General features: G+C 35.1%; 4 protein-coding genes across 5 annotated transcripts in view; 2 read left to right on the forward strand and 2 right to left on the reverse strand.

The window, feature by feature from the left end:
* Positions 1-8,537, reverse strand: part of LOC136823840 (meiotic nuclear division protein 1 homolog) — a 146,317-nt gene extending 137,780 nt beyond the window's left edge. Inside the window, exon 1 of the mRNA XM_067080005.1 lies at positions 8,528-8,537. The gene's annotated coding sequence lies outside the window, so the exon portion shown is untranslated. The remainder of the gene's footprint in view (positions 1-8,527) is intronic.
* On the forward strand, positions 1,207-6,894 carry LOC136823833 (scoloptoxin SSD14-like). The gene is made up of 8 exons (XM_067080001.1): positions 1,207-1,659; positions 1,848-2,052; positions 2,537-2,700; positions 3,180-3,326; positions 3,543-3,691; positions 3,883-4,073; positions 4,352-4,586; positions 6,059-6,894. Exons 1-8 carry the CDS (start codon positions 1,305-1,307, stop codon positions 6,326-6,328), a joined length of 1,716 nt encoding a protein of 571 aa, XP_066936102.1. The 5' UTR covers positions 1,207-1,304; the 3' UTR covers positions 6,329-6,894.
* A 2,239-nt stretch (positions 8,538-10,776) lies between the features above and the next one.
* LOC136823761 (GTP-binding protein REM 2-like) lies at positions 10,777-13,888 on the forward strand. 2 transcript variants are annotated; one of them, XM_067079931.1, is made up of 2 exons: positions 10,777-10,902; positions 12,829-13,888. In XM_067079931.1, exons 1-2 carry the CDS (start codon positions 10,859-10,861, stop codon positions 13,499-13,501), a joined length of 717 nt encoding a protein of 238 aa, XP_066936032.1. In that variant the 5' UTR covers positions 10,777-10,858; the 3' UTR covers positions 13,502-13,888. The 2 variants fall into 2 exon arrangements, with proteins under 2 accessions (XP_066936032.1, XP_066936033.1); XM_067079932.1 differs by lacking the exon at positions 10,777-10,902 and adding an exon at positions 12,550-12,631 and having other exon boundaries at positions 12,829-13,573.
* LOC136823760 (replication factor C subunit 5-like) lies at positions 13,861-23,097 on the reverse strand. Its single transcript, XM_067079930.1, has 11 exons — positions 22,483-23,097; positions 21,007-21,071; positions 20,066-20,202; positions 19,875-19,954; positions 19,532-19,605; positions 18,961-19,120; positions 17,211-17,292; positions 16,656-16,785; positions 15,916-15,993; positions 14,938-14,992; positions 13,861-14,475 (listed from the first exon to the last, which is right to left on the reverse strand). The coding sequence occupies exons 1-11, from the start codon at positions 22,515-22,517 to the stop codon at positions 14,376-14,378; spliced, it is 996 nt and encodes a 331-aa protein (XP_066936031.1). The 5' UTR covers positions 22,518-23,097; the 3' UTR covers positions 13,861-14,375.
* Positions 23,098-24,055: the final 958 nt, after the last annotated feature.

Here is a 24,055-nt window from a genome sequence, read left to right on the forward strand (position 1 = left end):
AAATATCACCATAATGCAGGTGGCATTTAAACAATCAAACGTGTCAAGATGACAAAAATTTGGATAGTACTGCAGTACAGCCACTTTAAAAAACAGACAAAACCAAGCTGGCGCTTTATCAACGAAAGACTCCTTGCAAAATCTTTTTTAGCCAGCTTGGCTCGTCTCCCCTCGTCTATTATTTTCAGAGGAGATATTTTCGTTTGATTGTTAAGGGAACTTTGGAATTGTTTTAGGTAAGTAAGTAAGCACTACCCCTCGAGCTATTCTGTGGCTGATGACAAATATGGGCTAAGTCGCGATGTATGTGTGTTCTGAAACTGTCGTTCTTGTTCCGAACGACGGGAATAAAAATATCAACTTTGAACTTCATCCAAGATCTTGGATGGTCGTCATGGTTAATTTTCTCTGCGTTGATTGCGCCCTGAATAGAATCTGGATTGGTCGGCACAGCGTCGATATATGATTTCGACCTGTGCATTTCACGGTAAATAACAAGCGTAAAATTCGACAAAAAAAACAAGGAAAAAAGGACTATGAAAGATTTTTCTCTGCGTACGTACACTTGACAAGACCCCGTACGTACTATGTGGACAGCCCCTACAGAGGTATAAATTTCTCTTGTTAAGCATGGCAACTGTGGCGAGCGCTGAATAGATTTCACAGTGATTGCACACGACTAAATGTCTCGTAGCAAGCGTGGTAATCATTGTTGTATATTTGATACTTTGAAATGGCTGATTTTCTTGTGGTAGGCATGCCAGCTGTGGCAATCATATACACGTTTTTTTTATCAGAACACCTAAAATTTGGCTGACGTGTAATATAAAGATCACAGGGAAACACTATGGTCATGGTATTGCTGATTTTCTTGTAGCAGGCGTGGCAGCTGTGGCAATCACTTTATAGATATCACTACGAATGCACATGGCTAAATTTCTTGTGGAAAGCGTGGCAGCTGTGGCCAGTGGCAATCATATAATATAAAGATAACTGAAACGCAAGACACTATGGTGTGGCTGATGATTATCTCTGATATAATAGCATGATTCCTATTCTTACTCAATGGTTGTTATGGTAATGCAAGCTCACATTGAGAATGAATTGCAGTTATTTTCTGTATTATATTTACGATATTACATATTGCTTGAAATATTATAGCTCGTTTCAAATTAGATTTCCTCTGAATATTCTAGCATTTAAGATAATTAAGGTTCGTAAGACTTTTTGAGAATAAACTGGATCAGTGATCAGGGTAATAATGATTATGCTTAAAGAAAAACACACCAAAATTTAAAGTTGAAATGTGTGTGTTTTACTTAATGGTTGTGCTTATTGCGAATGTCGATGCTCAGAGACCGGCGAAGATATTTCAACATGGCGCCGTCGCTGCTGATGTAACTACTTGCTCTACAATTGGTTCAAAAATCCTTCAAGAAAACGGAAGTGCTGTAGACAGCTATATTGCAACAGTGTTCTGTTTAGGTGTATATCATCCTATGTATTCTGGCTTGGGCGGTGGTGGCGTTGCTCTTGTTTACTCCCGCCAGAAGAGGGCGTATTATTCATATGATTATACGGGCAGTGCACCTGCTGGAGTGTTTGATGCTAAACTACCAGAGATTTTTAAAGAGAATATCAATAAGTCTTCAAGATACGGTAAGACATTGGATTGGATTTTTGGCAATCCGATTTTCTATTAGCAGATTCATGTAAAAAAGTCGCGAAAAAACGCCATGTGAAGTTCTGATTGGCTGAACATTGCACACATCAGCAAATTTTGTATGAGGTAACCTAAACTTGTACGATTAATTTGTGGGTTTTCGCCTCTGATTTTTGTTCATTAGGACCTTTGGTAATACTTGTACCAAGCCAACTCAAAGGATTGTGGGAAATGTGGAAGGATCATGGTCGGTTACCATGGCAACGACTAATTCAACCAATCATAGACTTTGCAGAGCGAAACGAAATACAGATCGATGAGCAAATGATAAATTCTGTAAAAGTGGTTAAGTATCAATCAAGAACGTCTTATAACGATGATAATTTAGTGTAAGTAAAACTCTTACAAAAGCCTCTTAAATGGGGCTTCCGCAATTCCAACAATTTTTCCCCAATTTACGTCGAACCGTCCAAAAAAGAACCGAAATTCCGCCAACGAAAATGCCTTTGTTTTGAAATTAAAGATTTCAGTCGAAAATTCCGAGAATTTTGAATATTTTTTGCCAATTCCGAAATTTCGTCTAAATTTCCTCAAATTCCGCCACTTCATTCGAAAAAAGGGCCGATTCCGCTTCTCCAATAACAATGAACCCCTCTTAAATGGCTTTACAATATTTCATTCAGTCAATCTAGTCAAAATGGACATATTTTCATTGTGCTAAAAATTCACCATTAGAAGTTATTTTGTCAGATTCGCCAGGCTTAACTACTTACTATTGATAGATCTCGGTAGATATAAATAACTTTTATTGATACCAAATACCGTTTTTCTCTGCCGACACCCTCTAATATCAACTTTGATTTTCACACGCAGGTCTTTCTTACAAGATGAGAATCACAGGTGGTTAGACAAAGGGTCGATTATAAATACAACCTTGATTGTCCAAACATTGAAAGAAATACAAAGAACAAACATTAGTCTTTTGTATGGCGAAGAAGGTGCTCAAAAAATTGCAAAAGAGATCCAAGAAAAAGGAGGTAAAGTTTGTGAAAATGAAATTATATTGGTGAAAGTTTTCAGAATCTATTCATAGGATCATTATATAGAAGATTCCTGTAACTAATATCAGATGGGGCCAAAATGAACGATGGGGGTTTGGAGAAGACCCGAAACCCCCATCGTTCATTTTGGCCCCATCTGATATTAGTTACAGGAATCTTCTATATAATGATCCTATGAATAGATTCTGAAAACTTTCACCAATATTGCTTTTAAAGAACTTGATAAGGCTTTACAAAATCCATCAGGAGTCCCAGCTGGCACGCAACGTTGTTCTAACGTTCATATAACGTTATATGGACGTTATGAACTTTATATGGACGTTGAAACAATGTTGTGTGCCAGCTAGGATAGGACACCCTCTCCGACTCAACCCTTAGATTCATATGACATAATTAAAAAACAGTCAGCTTTTCGAAGCCATTTCAATCGATTTACAATTCATTTTTGCGCACAGGAATCATAACAAAAAAAGACCTGACGAATTATACAGTCAAGAAAAGGAAGATTTTGCAGACTGAGATAACAAGTGATTTGACATTGTCCACCATCGGTCCACCCTTTGAGGGCGGATTTTTATCACATGTTGCAAATATTTTATCAGGTTATTAACATTCAATTTATATTGGATTCTTTTGAAAAACTTTTACTGATGGTATAGAAATTCGATGGAGGAAGGTTTCTACACTTCTAATTAGTACTTCCATTCCAATGTTAATGAGTTTCGTGGAAAAACTTTTAATAACGGGGACGGATTTAATGCTGGGTAGAACTTTACTTAACCTTATACTTTTAACACGTTTGCATATTTTGACTTCAGGATATAACTTCACTGGAATGAGTCTGAGTAACACCCAAAATGCAACACAATTTTATCACATCTTACTGGAAGCATTCAAATTTGCACTTGGGAATCGCGCTTACAATTTTGACGCCGATTTCTCGAGTGATCCATCCTGGCTTGAAAAGGTAAAAAAGAAGTTCTTAATTCTTCAAGTTTTTACAACGACAATACTGACCAAAAACAAGAATAAATCGTCAAGAACTTTTCATCAGCCTAACGAGATGAATCTGCTCCAAAAAAGTGAGGACAAGAAAAAGTTTAATTCCTACTCAACTGAAATAGTTTAATTCCTACTCAACTGTCCATTTTTCTCCAGTTTTCAGACTACGTGACCAACAAAACTATAAGTGAAGAGTTCAGAGCCAGGTGGATCAGTATGCAACAAACACACCCTCCGGAATATTATGGAGATGATTCATATAAAGATAAAGAGGGAAGTACATCACATACGTGCGTTATGGCAGAGGATGGCGAAGCAGTGTCTGGAACGAACTCCATCAACTTCTAGTAAGACAAACTCCAGTTTTGAAGAGATTCTGCTACAGAGGCAGAAAATGTATTTCTTGATGGAGGGGGGACAGAAAATTTTCAAATTATGGAGACGTAACAAGTATGTTAGAGTTACAGGGGACAAGTTTCTTAAGGTTACTTCAAGGGAACCACAAAAACTTTTCCAGATTACAGAGGCAGCCAAATTATGCATATTAGAGTTACATAGAGTTTTTGTTTCCTCGATTCATAGGAAGAGTTTTCACTCGACACCAAATATACTTTTTGTTTTTAAGCTTCGGATCACTCATACGATCAAAATCAACCGGAATCATTTGGAACAACGGGATGAACGATTTTTCCGATGCTTCAAATATTTACAGGAAACCGCCTTCAAAATGGAACAAAATGGCGCCCCATAAAAGACCAGCGTCCTCTATGTCACCAGTGATAATAACGCGCAAAAATGGTGATATTGCCTTGGTGATCGGAGCATCAGGAGGACCTAGGATACCAATGGCTATAGCTCAGGTACGATGCCATAATTCTGACCAAGTTGGTATTCAAGAGTCAGACTAGAACTACGCGTTTTTTTTATTAGAAACTTGTTAAACCAAGCAGCCTCAATGTTTCTTAATAAACCGCTCAGGTGAAACAAGGCATGTCCCAAATATATTTTGCATGACGCACACAGCTTCCCATTATTCATTAACTTTCATATATAGCTCAAAAGAATCGTATCAACGAGAGGATTTCGAAAAGTGCTGGGTCAAAATTTACATTTACATCAAGCCAATCTCAAGATATCGGCCAAAACTGATTTTGACGTTATAAAATACATCGAAAAAAACACGTCAAAAATACAATTTAAATGACGTCATTATTGAAAAAAGGCGATAATTCCGATTAACTTACTACAATCAAAGCAAAATTTTGACTGGAGATGTAAATTAACGATTCTAAAATATTTCATGAAAAAAAATTTGAAAATTTATGATGACGTCAGCATTTTTTGCCGTGTTTTTATTTTTCCCGACACCAAATGACGTCATTCAAATTTTCTGAAAATTTTTGAACAAATATTTCAGAATCATTAATTTACAACTCAAGTCAAAATTTGGTGTTGATTGCAATAATAAAATTGAAGTTATCGCTGTTTTTCAATAATGACGTGTTTTTCGATGTATTTTATAACGTCAAAATCAATTTTTGACCGATATCTTGAGATTGGCTCAATGCAAATTTTTGACCAAGCACTTTTCGAAATCCGCTCGTTGATATGATTCTTTTGAGCTATATATGATAAAAAAACAAATTGAAAAATGTTGTTTGCTCATTCTCAGCCTCAGCATGTTTCTCAGATGTTTCTTAGTTTTTAGGCATTCTGAGCCTCATGTTTCTTAAAAGTGTGTTTCTTAAAAAAAACGTGTAGCCTAATCTGATATTCCTACGGCGTATTGGCGGCCGCCCACGCTAAAGCTCTAGAGGAGCGGATTAAGGATTTAACTTAAAATTTGTCTGACCTTCAGAGCAAAGCGTGTTGTAGCAAATTTCCACATCTGGTACTAGATAAGAAAAAGCCGTGATAAAAAATCACTATGCTAGGAAAACATAGAAAGCGTAAGGCGAGAGATAGCTGCAGCATCATAGGCGGCTATATTTCAATAGTCTAGAATCAAACTGTCTTTTTAGTTAAGTCATCACTAGACGATCCTATCGTCTACTCAAGATCACTAAAAAAGGGAATAGTTTAGGAGAGGCGTGATAAATTCGGGTGGAGTAAGCAGTGGCGGAGATGTTTACAGTGTTTTGTGTTTTGGTCCAAAACTCTACCGCCACTTTTTTCCCGTAAACCGCCCTGACGCCCGAACTCATTCCCATGTTTACTGACCTTTAAACGGACGATAGCGTCGTCTAAGTCATCACTTGCATTATTTTCGGGCTTGAGGCGAAAAGTAACTAGTGTGACATAGATATATTTTCTTATACTATCTATGTTTCAGGTGATATGGAAAAGCATCTTCTTCGGTGTTGAACTTGGTGAAGCTGTGGATGGCTACCGTCTCTTCCATAAGGATTTAAATGTCAATAGATTCTATCAATACAAAAAAAGACCAGTGCCTCTAGACCTCATAGAAGCACTTCAAAGTATGGGACATTTATATGAAAAAGCTGTTGGGAGAAGTGTTGTGCAGGCTATATATCGTGGGTCTGACGGTATATTGAATGCAGCCTCTGATACAAGGAAAGAATCCGAAGCAGCTGGATATTAAAGGTGTGAATATGATAGTAGTGGCAAATGAGGAAAAGAGGAGAACAATAATGACATGGAGGCAAAGAGTGAAACTTTGCTTTCGCCATATTTCACTAAATTCCCCGCGTTCCCCGACCATGATAACAATGGCACATCAAAACTTTTTGAATGCACTTAAAAAGAATTTAAGAAGGACTATACAATCTATTAAAACTAGCATCGAACTTAACATTGACAAATATGGATTTTTCTATTCATGGGCCTAATCTATTGACTTTACGTGTTTACACTACGAGACACAAGATTCTACCAGTGACGTCAAACACGAGTTGATTAGTGACTCAAAATCCATCGTACTTTACTTTAAATAGCAAATTGGATCATCTAAAAACAAGTCGTCGGTTCTAGTAACAAAAGGTGAGAGAGGAAAATCAAATCCAAAAGTAAACTTTTCGCACAAGTGCTGTAACGGATACAAGGGATTCCACTAGTATTTTATACTGTATATACACGCTTTTTTTATAAGAATACACTTAATAATAAGAATCTATCATAAAAATAGCCAAATAAAAATAACAATATGCTAAGAATATCACCATCATGGAATTTATATTTGTCTTTGTTCAAAGCAAGAGGTTAGATTAGAGCCCAAGAATTGATAGAAGCAAACAAAGCTACGAATTCAGTCTGTTGGAAGCTAAACATTTGTTATTTCAGCGTCGTTTTGTTTACCCAGAGCTGAGAAATCTGGATCGAGTGAGTGTGTGACAGCCATTTGAAACCGCTATAAGCAACGTCACGTGGATTTATTTGTTTAATATGTCAATTCGATGTTGTTATTGATACGAGAGAGCTTCAAAAACAGAAGTTTAGTATTTAGGCGGTTCAAAATGTGTTTTGTATGAACGAGATCTTGAAAGAGTGCGATTGAATGGTTTGTGTTGAAATCTGTTGTAATGTTTTACGATCGATGTATTTGAAATACTGCAAAAATTGCTTACCAGGGGGAGGGGCAGTATAGGGTAGATACCTGCGATGATTAGTTACCTGTGAGGTTTAGTTAGAAAAGGGGATCTTATTTTACAAAATTGAAATTTTGGAGAATCTCGAAAAATAAAGTTACGTAAAAATTAAAGATTTAGCTAATCGTACAGATACCGAGATCCTAAACACTTCTAGACAGTGAAGATTTTTGTGATTTCAACCATACTGTATCTCAATAAAAGTCTAAAATTTCGATTTAGAAAACAGCATTGATTTGCAAAGATGTAAGATCAATTTCAATCCTAATCAGCTTTTCGAGATCAATTAGTTAAGAAAGACGCAAATTCATCCTTTCGGTGTTTTTATCACAGGGGTGATGTTAATTAAGACTTTCGTTTTCGCTTATTGATGACGTCATGCCTTAAAGTAGGTATAAAGGGAATATTGCACAGCTTGATGTGGTTGGAAGCTTTGCCAAAACAAATTTGCAAAGATCTAGAATAGCACAGTTAGAAGCATCTAACATGCCAAAACAAGTAGAATCTATCACATGGTACATAAAAGCATGGCCCCCGGGGCCATGGCCCCCCCCAATATTTTGCAAAGTATTTTTTTTTTTTCTTTAAAAAATCTTATATATACCGTTTAGAGGGGTGAAATAAGGGTAAAAAGTCGAAAATTTTCTTCTTCGCCCAACCATGGTGGGCGACATATTTTTTTGGCCCCCTCGATTCGATTTGCACGCCGGGGGCCATGAAAAGTGGTCAGGTTGTGCATAAACATGCCTCTAAAGATCTATGGTATATGTTTGCAATGCTAATCTGCCTCACTGTGTTGTATGTTTTGAATTATTTTGGTCAGCAACGATACTTAAAGTATAGGCGTGAGTAGATTTGCGTTTGGTTTTCGATTTATGGAACTTAGCATGATGTATTAGAGAAGGGATATAGTGGTATAAAGAATTTCGATTTAAAAAATTGGAAACCATTTACATTAACAAGGTTGACAAAATAACAAGTTTTAAGAATACCATAATTGAAATATTGTGGCCTTAACAAGGTTTCGTTCTTAAATGCAAACAGGAAAAAATCTCTGATGAATCTCGACGAAGATGAATGCTTAAATTAAGCCTACATCTTGTTAGATTAAAAATGTCCATTATTTCCACTCTAATCATCTTAGTGCGAGATTCTAATTGGTTTTTCTTTTGTGGACACAGATTTTCATTACCCTCTATACTCAGTCTTCAAAGGTGATGGTAACCCTTAACATCATTGGTGATTTTCAGAATTGTATTTACTTTAAAGTTGACTCTTGCTAACTCGAACTCGAAAAGGAAAACTTATTTGTTCGAATTACAAAGAGATTCGAATTAAAGAAAGCAATTTGACCATTTAGGCGTTTCTCCTTGAAGGGGACTAGGAATAAGTTCAAATCATAGAAAGATTCGCATAATAGAAGTTCGAATAAGCGAAAGTCTACTGTATGTAATAGTTTATTTCATGGTGACAAAAAGGTAACAACAAGACTAATAAAAGTCAACGCTACTACATGTTTTTTTTTTATAAGCAAGTGTATGCCCCTTGGTCAGGCTCGTGTATGCTTAAGTTCTCAAAGCATCTAGGCATAGATTATGCTTATTATATGCTTATGAATCATGCTTATGATTTACCTCGAGCCAAGCTTTTAGTGAAATTTTAGAAATTTTGTAGAAATTTGTTCCGATTTTGTGAGCAGTGGAATGTAGGAAACCATGGAAAGATTTTTTTTCCTTGACCTCTACCAAACCTTTTTAAACAGATAAAAATGACAACTGGAAAAATATTTCGGGCTGACATATATTATGCTTATGTTATGTTTAGAAATTCTGCCAATCTGAGCCTTCATATGCTTATAAGCGTTATGCTTATAAAAAAAACATGTAGTTAGGACTTCGGTATGATCTAGAATTCATTTTAGATACTAGAGTTAGAGAAATAGATAGAAAATATATTTCGAGAGAATATTCTCGAGAACAAAAGTATGAACAGGTTGTTAATAACCAGAATGTGGAAATTGTACTTCGGAAGTGCACAATATTTTATGGCGATTCCAACAGGAAGGAAATTGTTACTATCAAAAACAGAGTTGTTTTTAAAATTTTGTTAAATCATAATTGGAAAAGGAACTTTCACTTTGATGTACTAATCACTAGCAACTTTTAACAAAATTTACAAAATTTCAGTTTATAGGCATGGTGTTCTAAGTCGAAAGTAATCTTTTCTCAGTCTATCATCTTCAATCTACATTGGTTCAACTATGTATGACCTCATTGGTATGCGTGTCACCATGGTAACAAGATGTATGGTCAAAAGCAAAGTGTGTAACTCACCTCTTAAAAATGTCGATATGAAGCAATTCTGACCAATACCGTAATGTTTGTGGCAAAGCATTTAAATAGTAAGAACTGAATTGAATAAAAACGAAAGTAAAGAAAAACGAAGACAATCAAAGAAATAGTGAAGGCTCAGTACTTCCTGAAGCACAATCTTATCTTCTTAAGAATGTAGCTTTTCTCAAATGTCTCGATTAGAATCTAAAGCACATCAAACAAATTAATAAAGAACAATTTCAGATTATTGAAAACGGCCTATCTGTAGATTTCTTATAAAGAACAGAACCAATCCACTTCCGTCATGCTTAAATCACCATCATGAATTAACTAAATTACTGAAATCACCATAAAAGAGTTAGTGTGAACGAATAATCTTGCATTTCAATCTGGCTCATTAGCAACTGATAATGATAGACTCGATGATTTACAGATCATTTACAGAAGTATGGCGAGGTACCAACCCAGCTGACACACAACGTTGTTTCAATGTTGACCTAATGTTATATGGAAGTTGTGAATATTAAAAAAAAACGTTGAAACGACGTTGTGTGCCAGCTGGGAAGATATGAAATTACCATGATTATAATAATTATTGACTTATTGAAACGAAGACCTTGACATGCGAGGTCATTTTGTGTGGGAAAAGTGATATAGATGTTCGTCTAATAAAACGATCTAGTATAATAGTGCTTTGGTTACAAAATGGTTCACATACTTTTAGGTCAGCAGCCTTTGATAGCTAATGTATTGAAAAGTTTAAGGTTTAACAGATAGACGTTTATTATATTGAAAATGCGGTGCTCCGAAAGACAGACCAGTGCAAAGAAAGACAGACAGACGGACAGACAGACGCTACAACAATCTTGGGTTGGAAGTTGTCCAATAATAGTACAAATTAATACTAGTGTGTGACTGATTGTAAGAGCCAGGATTTTACTGTGTTCTTAGCCCAATTCATAAGATTATATATCAGTGAGAAATAGCAAGCAAAAAAAAACCAGTGATAATAAGGACAAGGTCGAAGGGGTCAAAGTACATTCCAACCATTGGACAAATTAAATTTTCAACTGAGGTCACAAACTGAATTTTTAATTGTTTGCTTTTCTTTCAGTCAGCAAAGATAATAAAGAAAATCTGTTTGTTTGTTTATGTTCTGGTCTACGTCAATTTGAGTTGGTTGAAACAAATTGAATGGAGATGGTAAAAACCAAAGATTCACCCCCGTCAAACAAAAAGTAAGACAAATTAACTTTTTTCATTTAATCAAACCACTATGCTTTACAACAGATGTCTGAATACATAATGGTGTAAAAACCACTTTGGTCCAATAACTTCATTAATGTCATTCACTGTCATTTTTGACTGGATACACAGAATACCTAAGGTTTCTCAGTAAGAATGAAAGTAATAGATCTTTTAGAGCACATTAAGTATAGTCTCATACCACTGTATCTGGTATCATTTTTACCGACAATAGGTGAAGTTAATACTCAGCCCTGGATGGAAAAAAACATAAACAATGTAAGGTCGGCTCAGAAAAATTAAGCCTTAATAAATTTGTTTATGGGATCTGTTTTTTCTGTTTCCATGGTTTAGGTTTTAAACACACACCTATATACAGAACATACTGTTCTGACCTTCTTCGTGAACAGAAAAAACTACTTAAAAGCGGAAATGAATTTTAATCTTTAAACTATTTTTAACACGAAAATGAAACATGAATGATGTGTTACACAATTTTAATTGTTGGTCAGCTCATGATGTTTTCAAAGTTGAATAAGCTTGTTGAATCATCGCTAAGTTCATTGTTGAACCATGAGCACGTATCAAGGCCCTGATCACGAAAATTCGAAGGCTAGTAATCAGAAAAGTTCAGAGATTTAAACGAGTGTACGTTCTAGATGTTACTCAGTTGAATCTCATTCAAACAAACTTCAAAGGGACCAAAATATATTCTTCGATTAAGAGGAAAGATTTTAATTAGTTGAAAGATGAGAATAACAGGGACATTAATTTTTAAGAATTTCTAAATTGAAGGGACCACCAGCTTCACTCTAAATAAAGAACGGCTTGATCAATAACGATACCAAAATAGCCAGAAATGACTGTACTTGCGGTGGCAGTGTCTTACTCATTGCTCTTACTATATCTCTATTCAAACTACCATTCTAGAACGAAAATCCACATTCTTTTATCATCACTGAAAACTAGAAAAACTCGTTCGTGCACCACGAGACTTAGCGATATTTGGCAACTCAAATGCATAGCATAGCAAAAACTCTGTCAAATTTAAATGATGCAAAAAAGGCATACCAGGTCAATGATGGCGATCAATTTCATGCACAGTACGCGAAAATAAATTGATTTAAGTACAAAGTGCCTTTTCAAAATTAATCCCTAACAATAACAAATTAAGTTCAGAAAGTTATTTCTTCAATTTAAATCACCCTTAGATATCACTTCATATGCCAAAAAAGGACAATACAATGAATATGCCTGACACGTCTCTTTTTGTTAGGAAAAATCTTCATTGAAATAAAAACATTGCAGCTTAGTTGCTTCCTCTAAATGAAAAATAAATAAACCGTTCCAAAAACACGAATTCAACTCTCCAAGTAGGCAGCTACTCAAAATTTGGACTTTCAAGACTATTCTGTGAGAACCAATCGACCATATATTTCACATCACGTACATGGTTTCTTATAAAAGACCTTTCATCAAAAATTGGAAAAATTCAACTTAAAGTATATTTGCATAAGGATTTATTGTTGCAAGACCAAGGAGAAAAAGTTTTTTGAAATCACATTGTTTTACTTAATCCCCTACTCATGTATAAGATTGATACCTTTCCACATGTCAGTATAAAAAGGGAAACAAATTCTGATGAAAGTTAATAAACGAATACATGTGAACATTATAAAGACGAGGGCAAAGAGAAATGGGATTTACAAAGAAACTATTAAGGTAAGATGAAAGATGAAAACAAGAAATTGAAGCAATCATAAGGATAGTTGTTCGAGTTCTAAATTTCAAGGTTCCAAAGGGGAAGATCATTTAGCCGTTATATGTTAGTGGGCGTAAAAACCAGACAACAAGAAAATTGTATCTGAAGTTCTTAGTCTATGAAGATTTTAACCCTTTTTCTTTTCATTTATTTTTAGGCATGTCTTCTCTGAAAGACTTATCGACAAAATCCGTGAAAGAAGCGATTCATTATTTCTCAGTCCCAGTCCCCGGTTAAGTCGAAAGCGTGGTAGCAGTGCAGGGCCATCAATAATCGAACCTCAAGGACATCAAAGAATTGTGGTTTTAGGACCGAGCAGTGTTGGAAAATCAACCATTTGTGCAACATACGCCGGTGTAGATTATGATTTAAGTGCTTTACGATACAGCAAGAAGAATGAGATTTACAACAGCGGTGTATTTATACAAAGCGAGACGGCAAACCATGTTAAACAATACAATATTGAAATATCAGTTCCAAAAGGGACACGGTGGGACGGTACGGTGAATGGATATAAAGAACTTTTATTAGAATCTGATGGATATTTGTTAGTGTATTCTAAAGAGAATAGACAGAGTTATATGAAATTAGTAGAACTTGTGTCCGATATACAAAAACTACGGAAATGTTGTATTCCGCCTATTGTTGTGGTTGGTAATAAAGACGATTTGGATTTCAGTAATACGTTAGGTATACACGATTCAGAACATCATGTTTTAGGAAGCTTTCCGCATTTCAACGTGTCCGCATTGGAAAATGACGGACTTCAGGAAGCTTTTAAATGTTTAGTACAAATGGTGGCACAGCAAAAAATCTTGACGCTAACGTGACATTGGTGACGTAAAATTGACGATGAACCGAAAGAGAGATGACAACGCTTGAACAGATAAAATAACACTCAGTTAATACAATGGATCCCGCGAGATGCAGAAAATTTATACATAATTCTCTCCGTTCCAAGTGGAGATTTCGAATGACTTTGTTTAGAAGGCACTATTATCATAGTTCAACCTTTTTGACAAATGACTTCAAAATCATATGAGAAGTCATGGTATGAACGCCCTGGGATCACAGACATGATTCAAAACATTCTTAAAGCATGCGACGTTCTTTTAAATTTGAACCAAATACCCTTATATGGAAGAATTACTAAAGGCGGAGGAAGACACTATTTAATATGACGAGAAAATTGAAAATTTGTAAATTGATATTTAAAACGGTTCTTTTTATTTATGTTTAAAGTTTTTTATATTTGTTTTAATTACATATCTTTTGACTGACTTAATATGACTTTATAGCATGATGTATATACAAAGAGAATTCGACAAATCAAGAAAAAATGGCATAGTTGTATCATTTTATGTATTTAGATCGAATCCAGTCCAATCCAAAAGCAAGGTTGTTTTTTACCGTCCATGTGAAAATAATAGATTCAGCTGAGCTCAAATATCCATTTTAGAAAATAACACCGATGTTTCAATCCTTATACCGTAAATGTACGAATTCTGCGAATTGTGAACCTTTAAAAAATGTCTCTCATTTTTAATACGTAATATGGGGTAAAAAGGTCATACGGATAACCAATATTGTAGTAGCCTCGATTCTACTATTAGTCTTTTATACAAGCAAGAAAGCCCCCTGGTTGCAAGTTTCGTAGCAAAAGCGACAAACAAAACTGAAATTCGATACCAGTATGATCCATTGTTACTCTGCCTCTGCCACGATAGGGTCACGAGCGCATTGGAAAGCCGATACAAAAGCTCCCAGTTGAATCTTTTCCGATGTGCCAGCAGCTAAACGGAACCTAAGAAAGAAGGAGAGGAGAATGGTAGTCATTAAAAAACAGTGAAACTTTTTCTTAGAAGCGTCCGTAATTCGATGTTTCATATATATTCAAAAGCATCTTCACCAGGCTAATTTCCTGCTATTTGCGGGATGAGCTCATTTGTTAAATTGAAAGACCAAAATTAATATATTTTAGGGTAAGGTATTCAGAAAAAACTGAAAATTCGAAGCAAGGAGTATCCTTTGGAAAAAGAGACTTATTAAATAAACAGTTGACGCTCTCTAAATCGACGCTCTCTAAATCGACGCTCTCTTATTCAACACGCTCCATTATACAATTTTGAAGGTCACCGTCAAAAAGAGACTCTCATAAACGCCGATATTCTATTTCACATCATGCTCCATTTTTCGACAAAAACCCAATTCCCCTTCAAAGTCGAATAAGAGAGCGTCAACTGTAAAAAAATAACAGTACACTTACTCGATTTCTGCGAGTTTGTCGACGATCATCATTCGCACATTGGAAGGGAAATCAACTGAAATGGAAGATAGTTTCAGTAAGTATTATATTATCATACGCTTCAAACTAGAAAAGTGAACATTTCTACAAATATCTTGTATCAACTTTCGATACAACCACGTCATCTTTGCTAAAAGTAGACCAAAGTAAATCATAGTTCTTTATGGCCAATTTTTTCAATTAAGACGAACAGCTAGCTGGAACGCTAGTTTACTTCACCAGAGAACGTAGAAACTCCACTTTAGTTTCGAGTAAGGAATCTGTGATTGTACCCGGATCATCAATCAAGTTTTGACGTAATGGCTTGCAACGTTTAGCTGCATGAAAGGTTGATTTTTTCCTTTGTGTAGTCGCAATACTTAGGGCGTGTTGGTCGAGCCATCGGAGGCACCAGACGTCACGTTTGTTTCTTCCGTATTACGTTCGTTCGCACAAACCAATTATCACCCCGTAACAGTTATCCCTTCACCATATGATAACTAATTTACATCATAATAAAATAATTCAGCATAATTTATCGAAACATGGTCTGAAAGTCCTAGATTGCTGGAATATCTCTGGATTCCACATCAAGGGTTGACTCCAATCATGACTTAGTTCATTGATCTCTAACTACTTGACTTGACAGGGCTTCCTTTATATAATGAAGCGTGTCTTTTTTTCAATTCTGGTCGTCAACAGCGTGATTAAAAAGTTTTCGAAAATCTCAGGTAAATTGGAAAACAACGTGGCGGTCTAGTCAACTTAAATTTTACAGTACATATTTTCACGGGAAATCTGTGAGTAAAGTGGTTAGCCTATCTAGTATATAAAGGAATATGATATATGTTACTTACTCTCAGGTGTCTAATAAAAATCGAAAAAAATTACCAAGCAGGGGGGGCGTTTATTAAGCACCTGAGAGTAGGGGCGTACGGGGGAGACAACATGTAATATTACCTCTATGAACCAACAAATGAACTTCGGTGAGAATGTCCTGAAGTGCCAAACCTTTTCTGATTTTTAACTCCGAAATTTCTGAAGGTGAAGAAACAAGAGAAATAAGGTCACACTTTTAGCATAAATTTATTAAGGAAAAAAAACTATTAGAAACATAAATTGAAGACAAAAAACGTCTGGAAATTACGCAATTCTTATTCCCTGCGCATCATCAACTTTTTTATGCTTACTGATAGTGTCAGATAATATTCTCTGACATCCATCAGGAAACCCTTACAGATTAAAAAATTAGGATTTGGTATTCATGAACCATGTAGGTAATCCTTTACAACTATTCAATTATTCCTTCCATTATATAAAAAATGAAAGTAAGGGTTTCAAAAGGCAATATCCAGACGATGGTCTATCTCAATGTAATCTGCAGCGGAGACAAAAATGGCTATACCTTTTGATAGAATTTGAATTAAATAGCGATTTTGTGTTTGTTGAAAATATATTCGGGAGAATTCTACAATTTTTTTTCTTCTTCATTTTCAAATTTTCTTGAATCTCTTCTATTTTATAATTTTTCACTTCTTATTAACTTTTCAGCAAGCGCAAAACCACCATTTCATTCAATTTCTAGCAAAATATTGAGACAGACTTTAACAGGCTAGGCTTCGGAGGACTGATGGAGGTTGCTGGCTTTCAGAGAGAGCAAGGCAGAGGGGGCCTCAATTGGTCTCTCCGATCGTCCTTACTTTTGTAAGCATCTGTATACGATTCATTTAATGTCCAATCGATGATGGATTGAATTTCTGATCGCAAAGGATTGCCAGTGCACGTGTAGACATTATCTTCATTGACCAACTTGTAACCAACATGTGTACTCTAAAAATCAGATCAGACTGTTTGAAATTGAAAGTGACAAAAATTCAAATTTGAAACACGTAAACACGAAACACACCATACAAATTTTTTTGTAGAATTATGATACTGTTACAATTGGGCCATTCCATTTTATATCCATACAGGGGGTTGATTAACATTCGGCTTTTCCAGAAAAAACTTTAACCCCACTGTTGAGGATATTGATTTTTGGAAGTATTTAACCCCCTGGATATCCACTTTTCAACAAAAATAGTTAACCCCCTAGATATCCGATATCCTCAACCGGGGGGACACGGACATTTTCAGGGGGTAATTGGATAAAAACTTCCATGGGGTTTAAAGGAGTGTTTTTCACTTTTCAAATACTAACCCTAGGAATAAACGATTTAGAAAATCTCAATGCAAGTGGATTTTCGTACTGATACCTGTAAAACGTTGAGAGACCTTCTCATGTCGCCTTTGGCCAATCGAACAACTGCTTTCATACCATCTTCTGTACATTCAACACTGTAGAAATGAAAGAAGAACTCGGTGTATGAAAATTGAAATAAAATTCACATCTCATGAAACAATTTTCTTTACATTTCTTGATATTTTGTTGGTTGTTTCAAAATACATATATTGTCGTCCACATGACTAAAGGCTCAATCTCAAAATAAGTGTCTTGGAAAATTCTGTCAAAAATCTTGCAATTCTGTTCTGCCTTTGAGATTGGCCTTTTTGTCATAATGAAAACATAGACTATTCCTCTACATGAAAAAGAGGCAATCTCAATCTAAAAAACGACCACCATAGTAAAACTTAATTTTGTAAGGTACTAATTTTGAGGTTGAACCTTTAGTCATGTGAACAACGATATTGTACTCATTAAAAACCTAGGACTTTTGAATAAATTATAAGCTATTAGATTATTAAAATATATAGATAAAAATGTAAATCTTGTAGGATGTTCTGTAACTTTTCTGGACTAATGAAATAATTTAGGAGTAACTAGACGGTTCCCGTCGTCGCAAACGCCGGTTAACGGTTTTGCTTGCACATCAAAAGCCTTTAAAATACTATAATTTGGGTTAATTCCTGCTTAAAATGCCGAATACAATAATAAAAACTATACTTCTAAACTTTCTACATTAGTCAAAATTTTGTGTCTGTAAGAATCGATGATATGTCTTTTTAAGATAACGGAAGTTTGTGTTCAATGAAATGCCATAGTGACCCTGTCAAAATTATCGAGGGTACCCGTCGTTGCAGACCCCCAAAGGTGTCTGAGGTGGTGAGAGGGTTGCTTCTAGGAAAGAAAAAGCCTTAGTTGTGAAGGAGAGGCTCGCGCTTTGCGATTGAGCACTGAAGGTTTACCCGTTTGTTAGCTTCACATGCGGACAGCTTAAGACCGGCGCATATGCAATGCAACCAACATTGAAACCTTTTAAATAATGTTAGACGAAGTTTAATCATCAAACAACAATGTTGGATTTTGTTGCGTGTGTTGATATAAAATAATTCGAAATCGTGCAACAAAAATGCCACACCTTTTTATTTGAAACTTTGTGACGTCGAGGTACTTTTTCATGAAATTGACGTCAGAACTTTTTTCGTTTACAATTAGCAGTGTAGAGTCTTCTCTAATCCGAGTTTTCTACGCTTGTCAAACTCAGCGCGAGACTTTTTGTATCGAAGGTGGATAGGTTTTCCAGCCGCGGCGTTCAAATTTTAGAAACCTTAACATATGTTACTGGGCTAGCGTTACAGACATTTTTCATAAACTCATTTAGTATAGTAAGATGTCGAACAAGGTTCACCAGCGCCACGAATCTCCATCCCCTCTGCTCAGTTAATAGATAACCGAGTCGGCTGGCTGTGGACGCAAAGAAAACAATCGAAAGTCCTGAATTATTTGGTCATCCGTGTAAAAGAGTGGTACAAGCAAGGCTTTTTTGTCTGATGCCTCTACACAACAAAAAATAGCACACAATTCTTGAAACTTTGTAGAATCATGCAGAATTTCGACACAGAAAAGCCCCCTTATATAAAGATAAAAGAAACGATGTATTTCTTCTCAATAAAATTACATAAAATAAAAGCTTCTTTATATATTTGTCGCTGAGACAAAAACCTGTCTAAAACGGAAGAATTTTTGGTAGAAATGGTAAAATATTGAATCTTTTATTAACATACTTTTCTTCTTGGATGACATGTTTCAACCGTGAAGACATCTGTTCCATATCGAGCGGGCCGAATCGGAAGCGCGTGCAACGTGATTGGATAGCAGGGATGATGCCCGTCAGATAATTACAAATCAAACAAAACCTTGTATTCTCTGTGTACTTTTCCATAACTAGAAAGATGCAAAGATTTTATTAATTAGTATATAAAATTAATGGTTGTATGAAGTTGAAAATACCTTTTGAAAATCTCAGTGGTCAAAGCACTGTTATTGGTTTGAGACGAAAATAAATTTTATAAAATAAATTGGCATACATTCTTGAATTTAGTGAATTATGTAGAAAAGGCTCTTTATATACTTCGCTGAGACAGAAGAATTTTTAACACTGAAATATGAAGACAAACATCATTCTTCCAAAAAAAAAGATTATAACAGGAAAGAGAAGCTTTACGCAGAGGGATGGCACGATTTAAACTGGGAAATGATTACTGAAATTGTCATAAAGAAATATTAACATCTGCATAGAAAGCCTTGTAATATTTAAAATGTTGATAGATTTCAATAGGAAGAAAAATGACTAACTTCTACGAAGTGCATTTTGAGCATCATTTGTCATTGCATCGGCTTCATCTAAGATCACTAATTTAAATTTCGACCTAAAAAATGGGAACCATTTATATCGTCAGTGATAAAAAAATAAAAATATTTCTGAGTTCAAACAATCAGTCAGTGTCGATATGAAAAATTGGGTATGAGTAACTGACAAAATGAAAACTTTTATACTTTAATATGTTGAAGAATGAAAATTAATACGCCTACTAGGGAATGATCTTTTACACATGAGACAAACCAACATATTGACGCATCTACTTTCGATAATCGCAAGAGATCATTTTAAAGTGAAAGGCAAAAATAAAGCATTTACTTGAAGATAGTTCTAGTGCTGGAAAATCCCAATATTTGTTCTCGGACAATGCCAATACCACGGTCGTCTGAAGCATTTAACTGAACAGAAAAAATAAAAGAACATAACATAATGGATACTTTTAGATAGAGCATAAGAATAGCTTTTAAATGTCATCAAAATAATTGTCTAACTCTCAAGCTTGTTCTTACCTCCAAGACCATCGAATTGAATTCACTTGGTTTATATAGTTGCCTAGCAACAGCCAATATGGTGGAAGTTTTACCAGTTCCAGGTGGCCCATAAAACAAGAGGTGAGGTAGTTTGTCCTCCTTTACAAAACGTTGAACTGAGATGAAAACATAAAATGAAACATGACTAAATCAATACTGAAAACAAAACAAGTGTAAATAGTTTTTTAGTTTTTCATGATTATTTTAAAGTCTTGCAAAATGAAGGTTGAAATTGATCATTTATCGCTTTTAATAATTTTATGAAAAATGACATTGAAAATTTTTTCATTAAAGTGAAACTAGCCGTAGGCGCAGCGTCGCACGCTGCGTGTCCCAATCCAGTGAATCACTACACATCTATAAAATTCTAACGGAAGAAAGATAACCGCCGATTGATGATTTAATTTTGATATTAGGAAATAAAGGAGAAAAAAGATAACATTGCATTGCAATTTTTAACCACAATTAAATAAATGGCTTAGCAAAAGTATATTTTAGATCTTCTTAGCCATCGTGGCTGGCCATCGTGGTTGAACATTCGAGGGTGACTTTGAAAGACTTTGAAAAGTTTTGAAAGTGATAGGGAGCCGCTATTATAAACAGAAAGTTTTAAAGAGTATCTGAATAAAAGCATTCTCTAAAATGACAAAAAAAAATTGGGAAGAAGGTTGATTTTAACCCATCAAACTCCAAACTTGGTGAATAGAAAAGAGTATCTTGGGGTCTCAAAGTTAGTCTAGTGGTAGGAAATCTGCTTAAGGTGTAAAAAGATGATGGTTGAACGCCATGAAGAGGAGTCTTTGTAGAGTACTGTTTGATTTTCGAAAACTTTTTACAAAACGTTGTAAACACACACGTTTAAGCGTATTAATATATAGATTTTGGCTCCTCCCCTCGAGTAGGACTTTAATGGAACTTACTTGTAGAGATAATGTCTTTGTGTGAGATCAAATCCTCCAAAGATTTTGGACGATACTTTTCAACCCTAAATAAAGAGCGATACATAATTAATTTTTCCATATGACACGCTATCAAGATGTATGCAGTAAAAAGTGATATGTAGAAACGGGTCAAAATCAGTTATTGTATCTGTAAGTTTCCCTTCATATTATACGTCCTTACAGCTACTTCAAGAGGGGATGTGTTTTATCAAATAGGGCGATTATTTGAGCAAGATAGTCTTATGTATATTTACAGCGCCCCTGTCTAACCACAGAGTTAGAGAAATACAAGGAAATACAAAAATTTATAATTATAATATAAACAAGTGATACTTTTATGGACCTACCTGGTTATGCATTTAACACATATATAATTGTTATCTACGTGAGCATGAACGTTAAACAATCATTCAGAACAAAAATAGTGACGATTTATTAAAATTAGTCCTTTGTTTCTTATAAAAAAACGTTTAGAAACCAAAATTTCATGCTCTTGAAATATTCTTTCATATTCAAGACTTCGTGAGCATAAAAAGACATCTATCTCATCAAAAAATTGAGTAATTTGGCTAAGAACATTGATGTATGCTTATTAATAGTGATTCTTATAGATAAAGATGCGTTTTTTGAGCTGAAAGGTTTTTTTACAAAAATCTGCTTGACCCATCTTTTACCTACTTTCATGCAAAAAATCAGAAAAAAAACAACGATCCAATATTTCACAAAGTCCAAAAACCCCTTTTTTTAGCCGTTTTTTGGCCCAAATTTGCCCAAAAACATTTTTTTTCGAAAATCGGGCTCAGTCACATTCAAGGGTTTATAGTTATGCATCTTTGTGCAAAAAATCATTAAGAATGAAAGAGCCAATCTCGAGAAAAGCTAATACCTAATATAATGTGCTTATAAAAAAATATCAAATTTGGCCAGTTTTCCTATAAAAACACGACAAGCAATCCAAATTTTCATGTCTAAACACACATATTCTTCAAAAGTAAGCCCTCATGAGCAAAAAAAACTTCTATCTCATAAAGAAATTGAGTAATTTGACTAAGAACATTGATGTATGCTTATTAATAGTGATTCTTATAGATAAACATGCGTTTTTTAAGCCAAATAAATTTTTTGCAAAAATCTGCTTGAGCCATCTTTTACCTATGATGGTACCCTTCTTTCATGCAAAAAATCAAAAAAATTTAATGATCCAATTTTTCACAAAGTCCAAAAAACCCGTTTTTTAGCCGTTTTTTGGCCCAAATTTGCCCAAAAATTTTTTTTTCGAAAATCGGGCTCCGTCACATTTTGGCCACCACTGTTTTGCACCTTTGTACCAAAAATCAAATGATTCCTATGATTCAATCTCGAGAAAAGCTGGTAACGAACGGACAGACGAACGGACGAACGGACAGAGGTGAATTTATAGGACCTTCACCCCACCGGGGTAGGTCCAAAAGTTACCATGGCAGATTCTTTGGTTCTTCTTTTACAGGCATTGTCTTTTGTGTTATCAAATATATTATTATTTTATTGTCCTAAAAGTGAATTCAATTTAACATTTATTTTGGTGAGAAACTGTGAGAATTAGTATTGAAATTTGAAAGCTATGGACAACATTTTTAAAACAATAGTTTGTTCCAAAATTATATATTTCACTTACTTAAAAAAAATAGGCAACTTTACACACTATAAAGCCATCTTATAAAGAATTATTACACTCAATAGAACAATGAAAGATGAAAAAATGGCAATAACAATGACCAAATTCAAAATAAAACATACGAAAAAATACCAAGCCAAAGATGAAACTTCATGATTAAAAAAGAAATACTTGCAAAACACCAAAACCTTTAAATAAACAATGATTTAATAAATAATCATGACTCAAAATACTATGTTTTCAACCTGAGAATCATATTTTAAAAGTTACCCTGTGGACAAGTATTTGTAGGTCAGTTGAAAACCTGGCCTACCTCTGTGGCCCAACCATATGGCCTACTTTATAGCCCACCAAAAAAAATCAATTTAGACGACTGCTTAGACCTTCCTCAGACCACTTTTTTTGGATTCTACACCCTGAAAAACATAAAATATCAAAACTTGGTGAAAAGGTTTTGACCCGGACCATATTCGAACTCTGGACTACATACTCATAGTGCGTGGAGCTTTAGGCAACCGGCTGGAAAATTTCTCTTGGGTGTTAATGGCTTGCCGACGAGCTCAATTGGACCCTGTAGAGTATTCTGGGGGTTGTAGCCAAAGGTGTGCCCTAACAGAGGGTTGCAGTGGTTCTTGACTGAGAAAAAATTCTCACTGTGCTTGGCGAAACCACCTAGGTGGCCCCCATCCAAGCACTATCCTGGCTGCCAGTCGATGCTTTAATATCCATGACCTGACAAGGTTGGGTGCTTTCATCATAGTATGGTCCTCTTTTCCTAATGTCGATTAATTTATGCTTGCAATCAAAGCACGCAAAATCTAGTTGTCAGGTGTATAAAGACTCCAAACTTTATTTTGTTTGTTTATTTTAGTCCAGCCTTATATTTTGTTTTCATATTTTCAGAATGATAACACAATTGAATCATTTTTTAGAGTTTTAAGGTGGGCCATAAGGTAGGCTACAGTAAGATAAGAGGTAGGCCATCGACTGACCCGATAGATTTGATTTCTGCCTGACTCATTGTTTGAAAATGACATTTTTCTGACGTTGTTTTTGCCGACCTACCAAACGGCCGACTCTTTTTGCCTAAAAGCCATGCAAACACAAGTTATTTCTGATTGTGGCCTTTTAAATGTTTAAGTTAATTATCATCAGTGTAGCTGGAATCTCAATATTCCAGGATTAGAAAAAGCTATACCTGTTATCTTTTTTCTTTAAAGAATCAACAAGCCATCAGCATCGATAAATTACACACATTTCCTCAGAAACTTTTAAAATTATCTGCCATTATGACTTTCTTGAAGCCGCTCTGAAATCCGCTAGTACGAAACGCAGGGTCAGGTTACAGGGTTCAGGGCCAGGGTTCAGGTTTCA

Source organism: Clytia hemisphaerica, unplaced genomic scaffold (genome assembly GCF_902728285.1).
Source record: "Clytia hemisphaerica strain Z4C2 unplaced genomic scaffold, Clytia hemisphaerica genome assembly, whole genome shotgun sequence".
NCBI lineage: Eukaryota > Metazoa > Cnidaria > Hydrozoa > Leptothecata > Clytiidae > Clytia > Clytia hemisphaerica.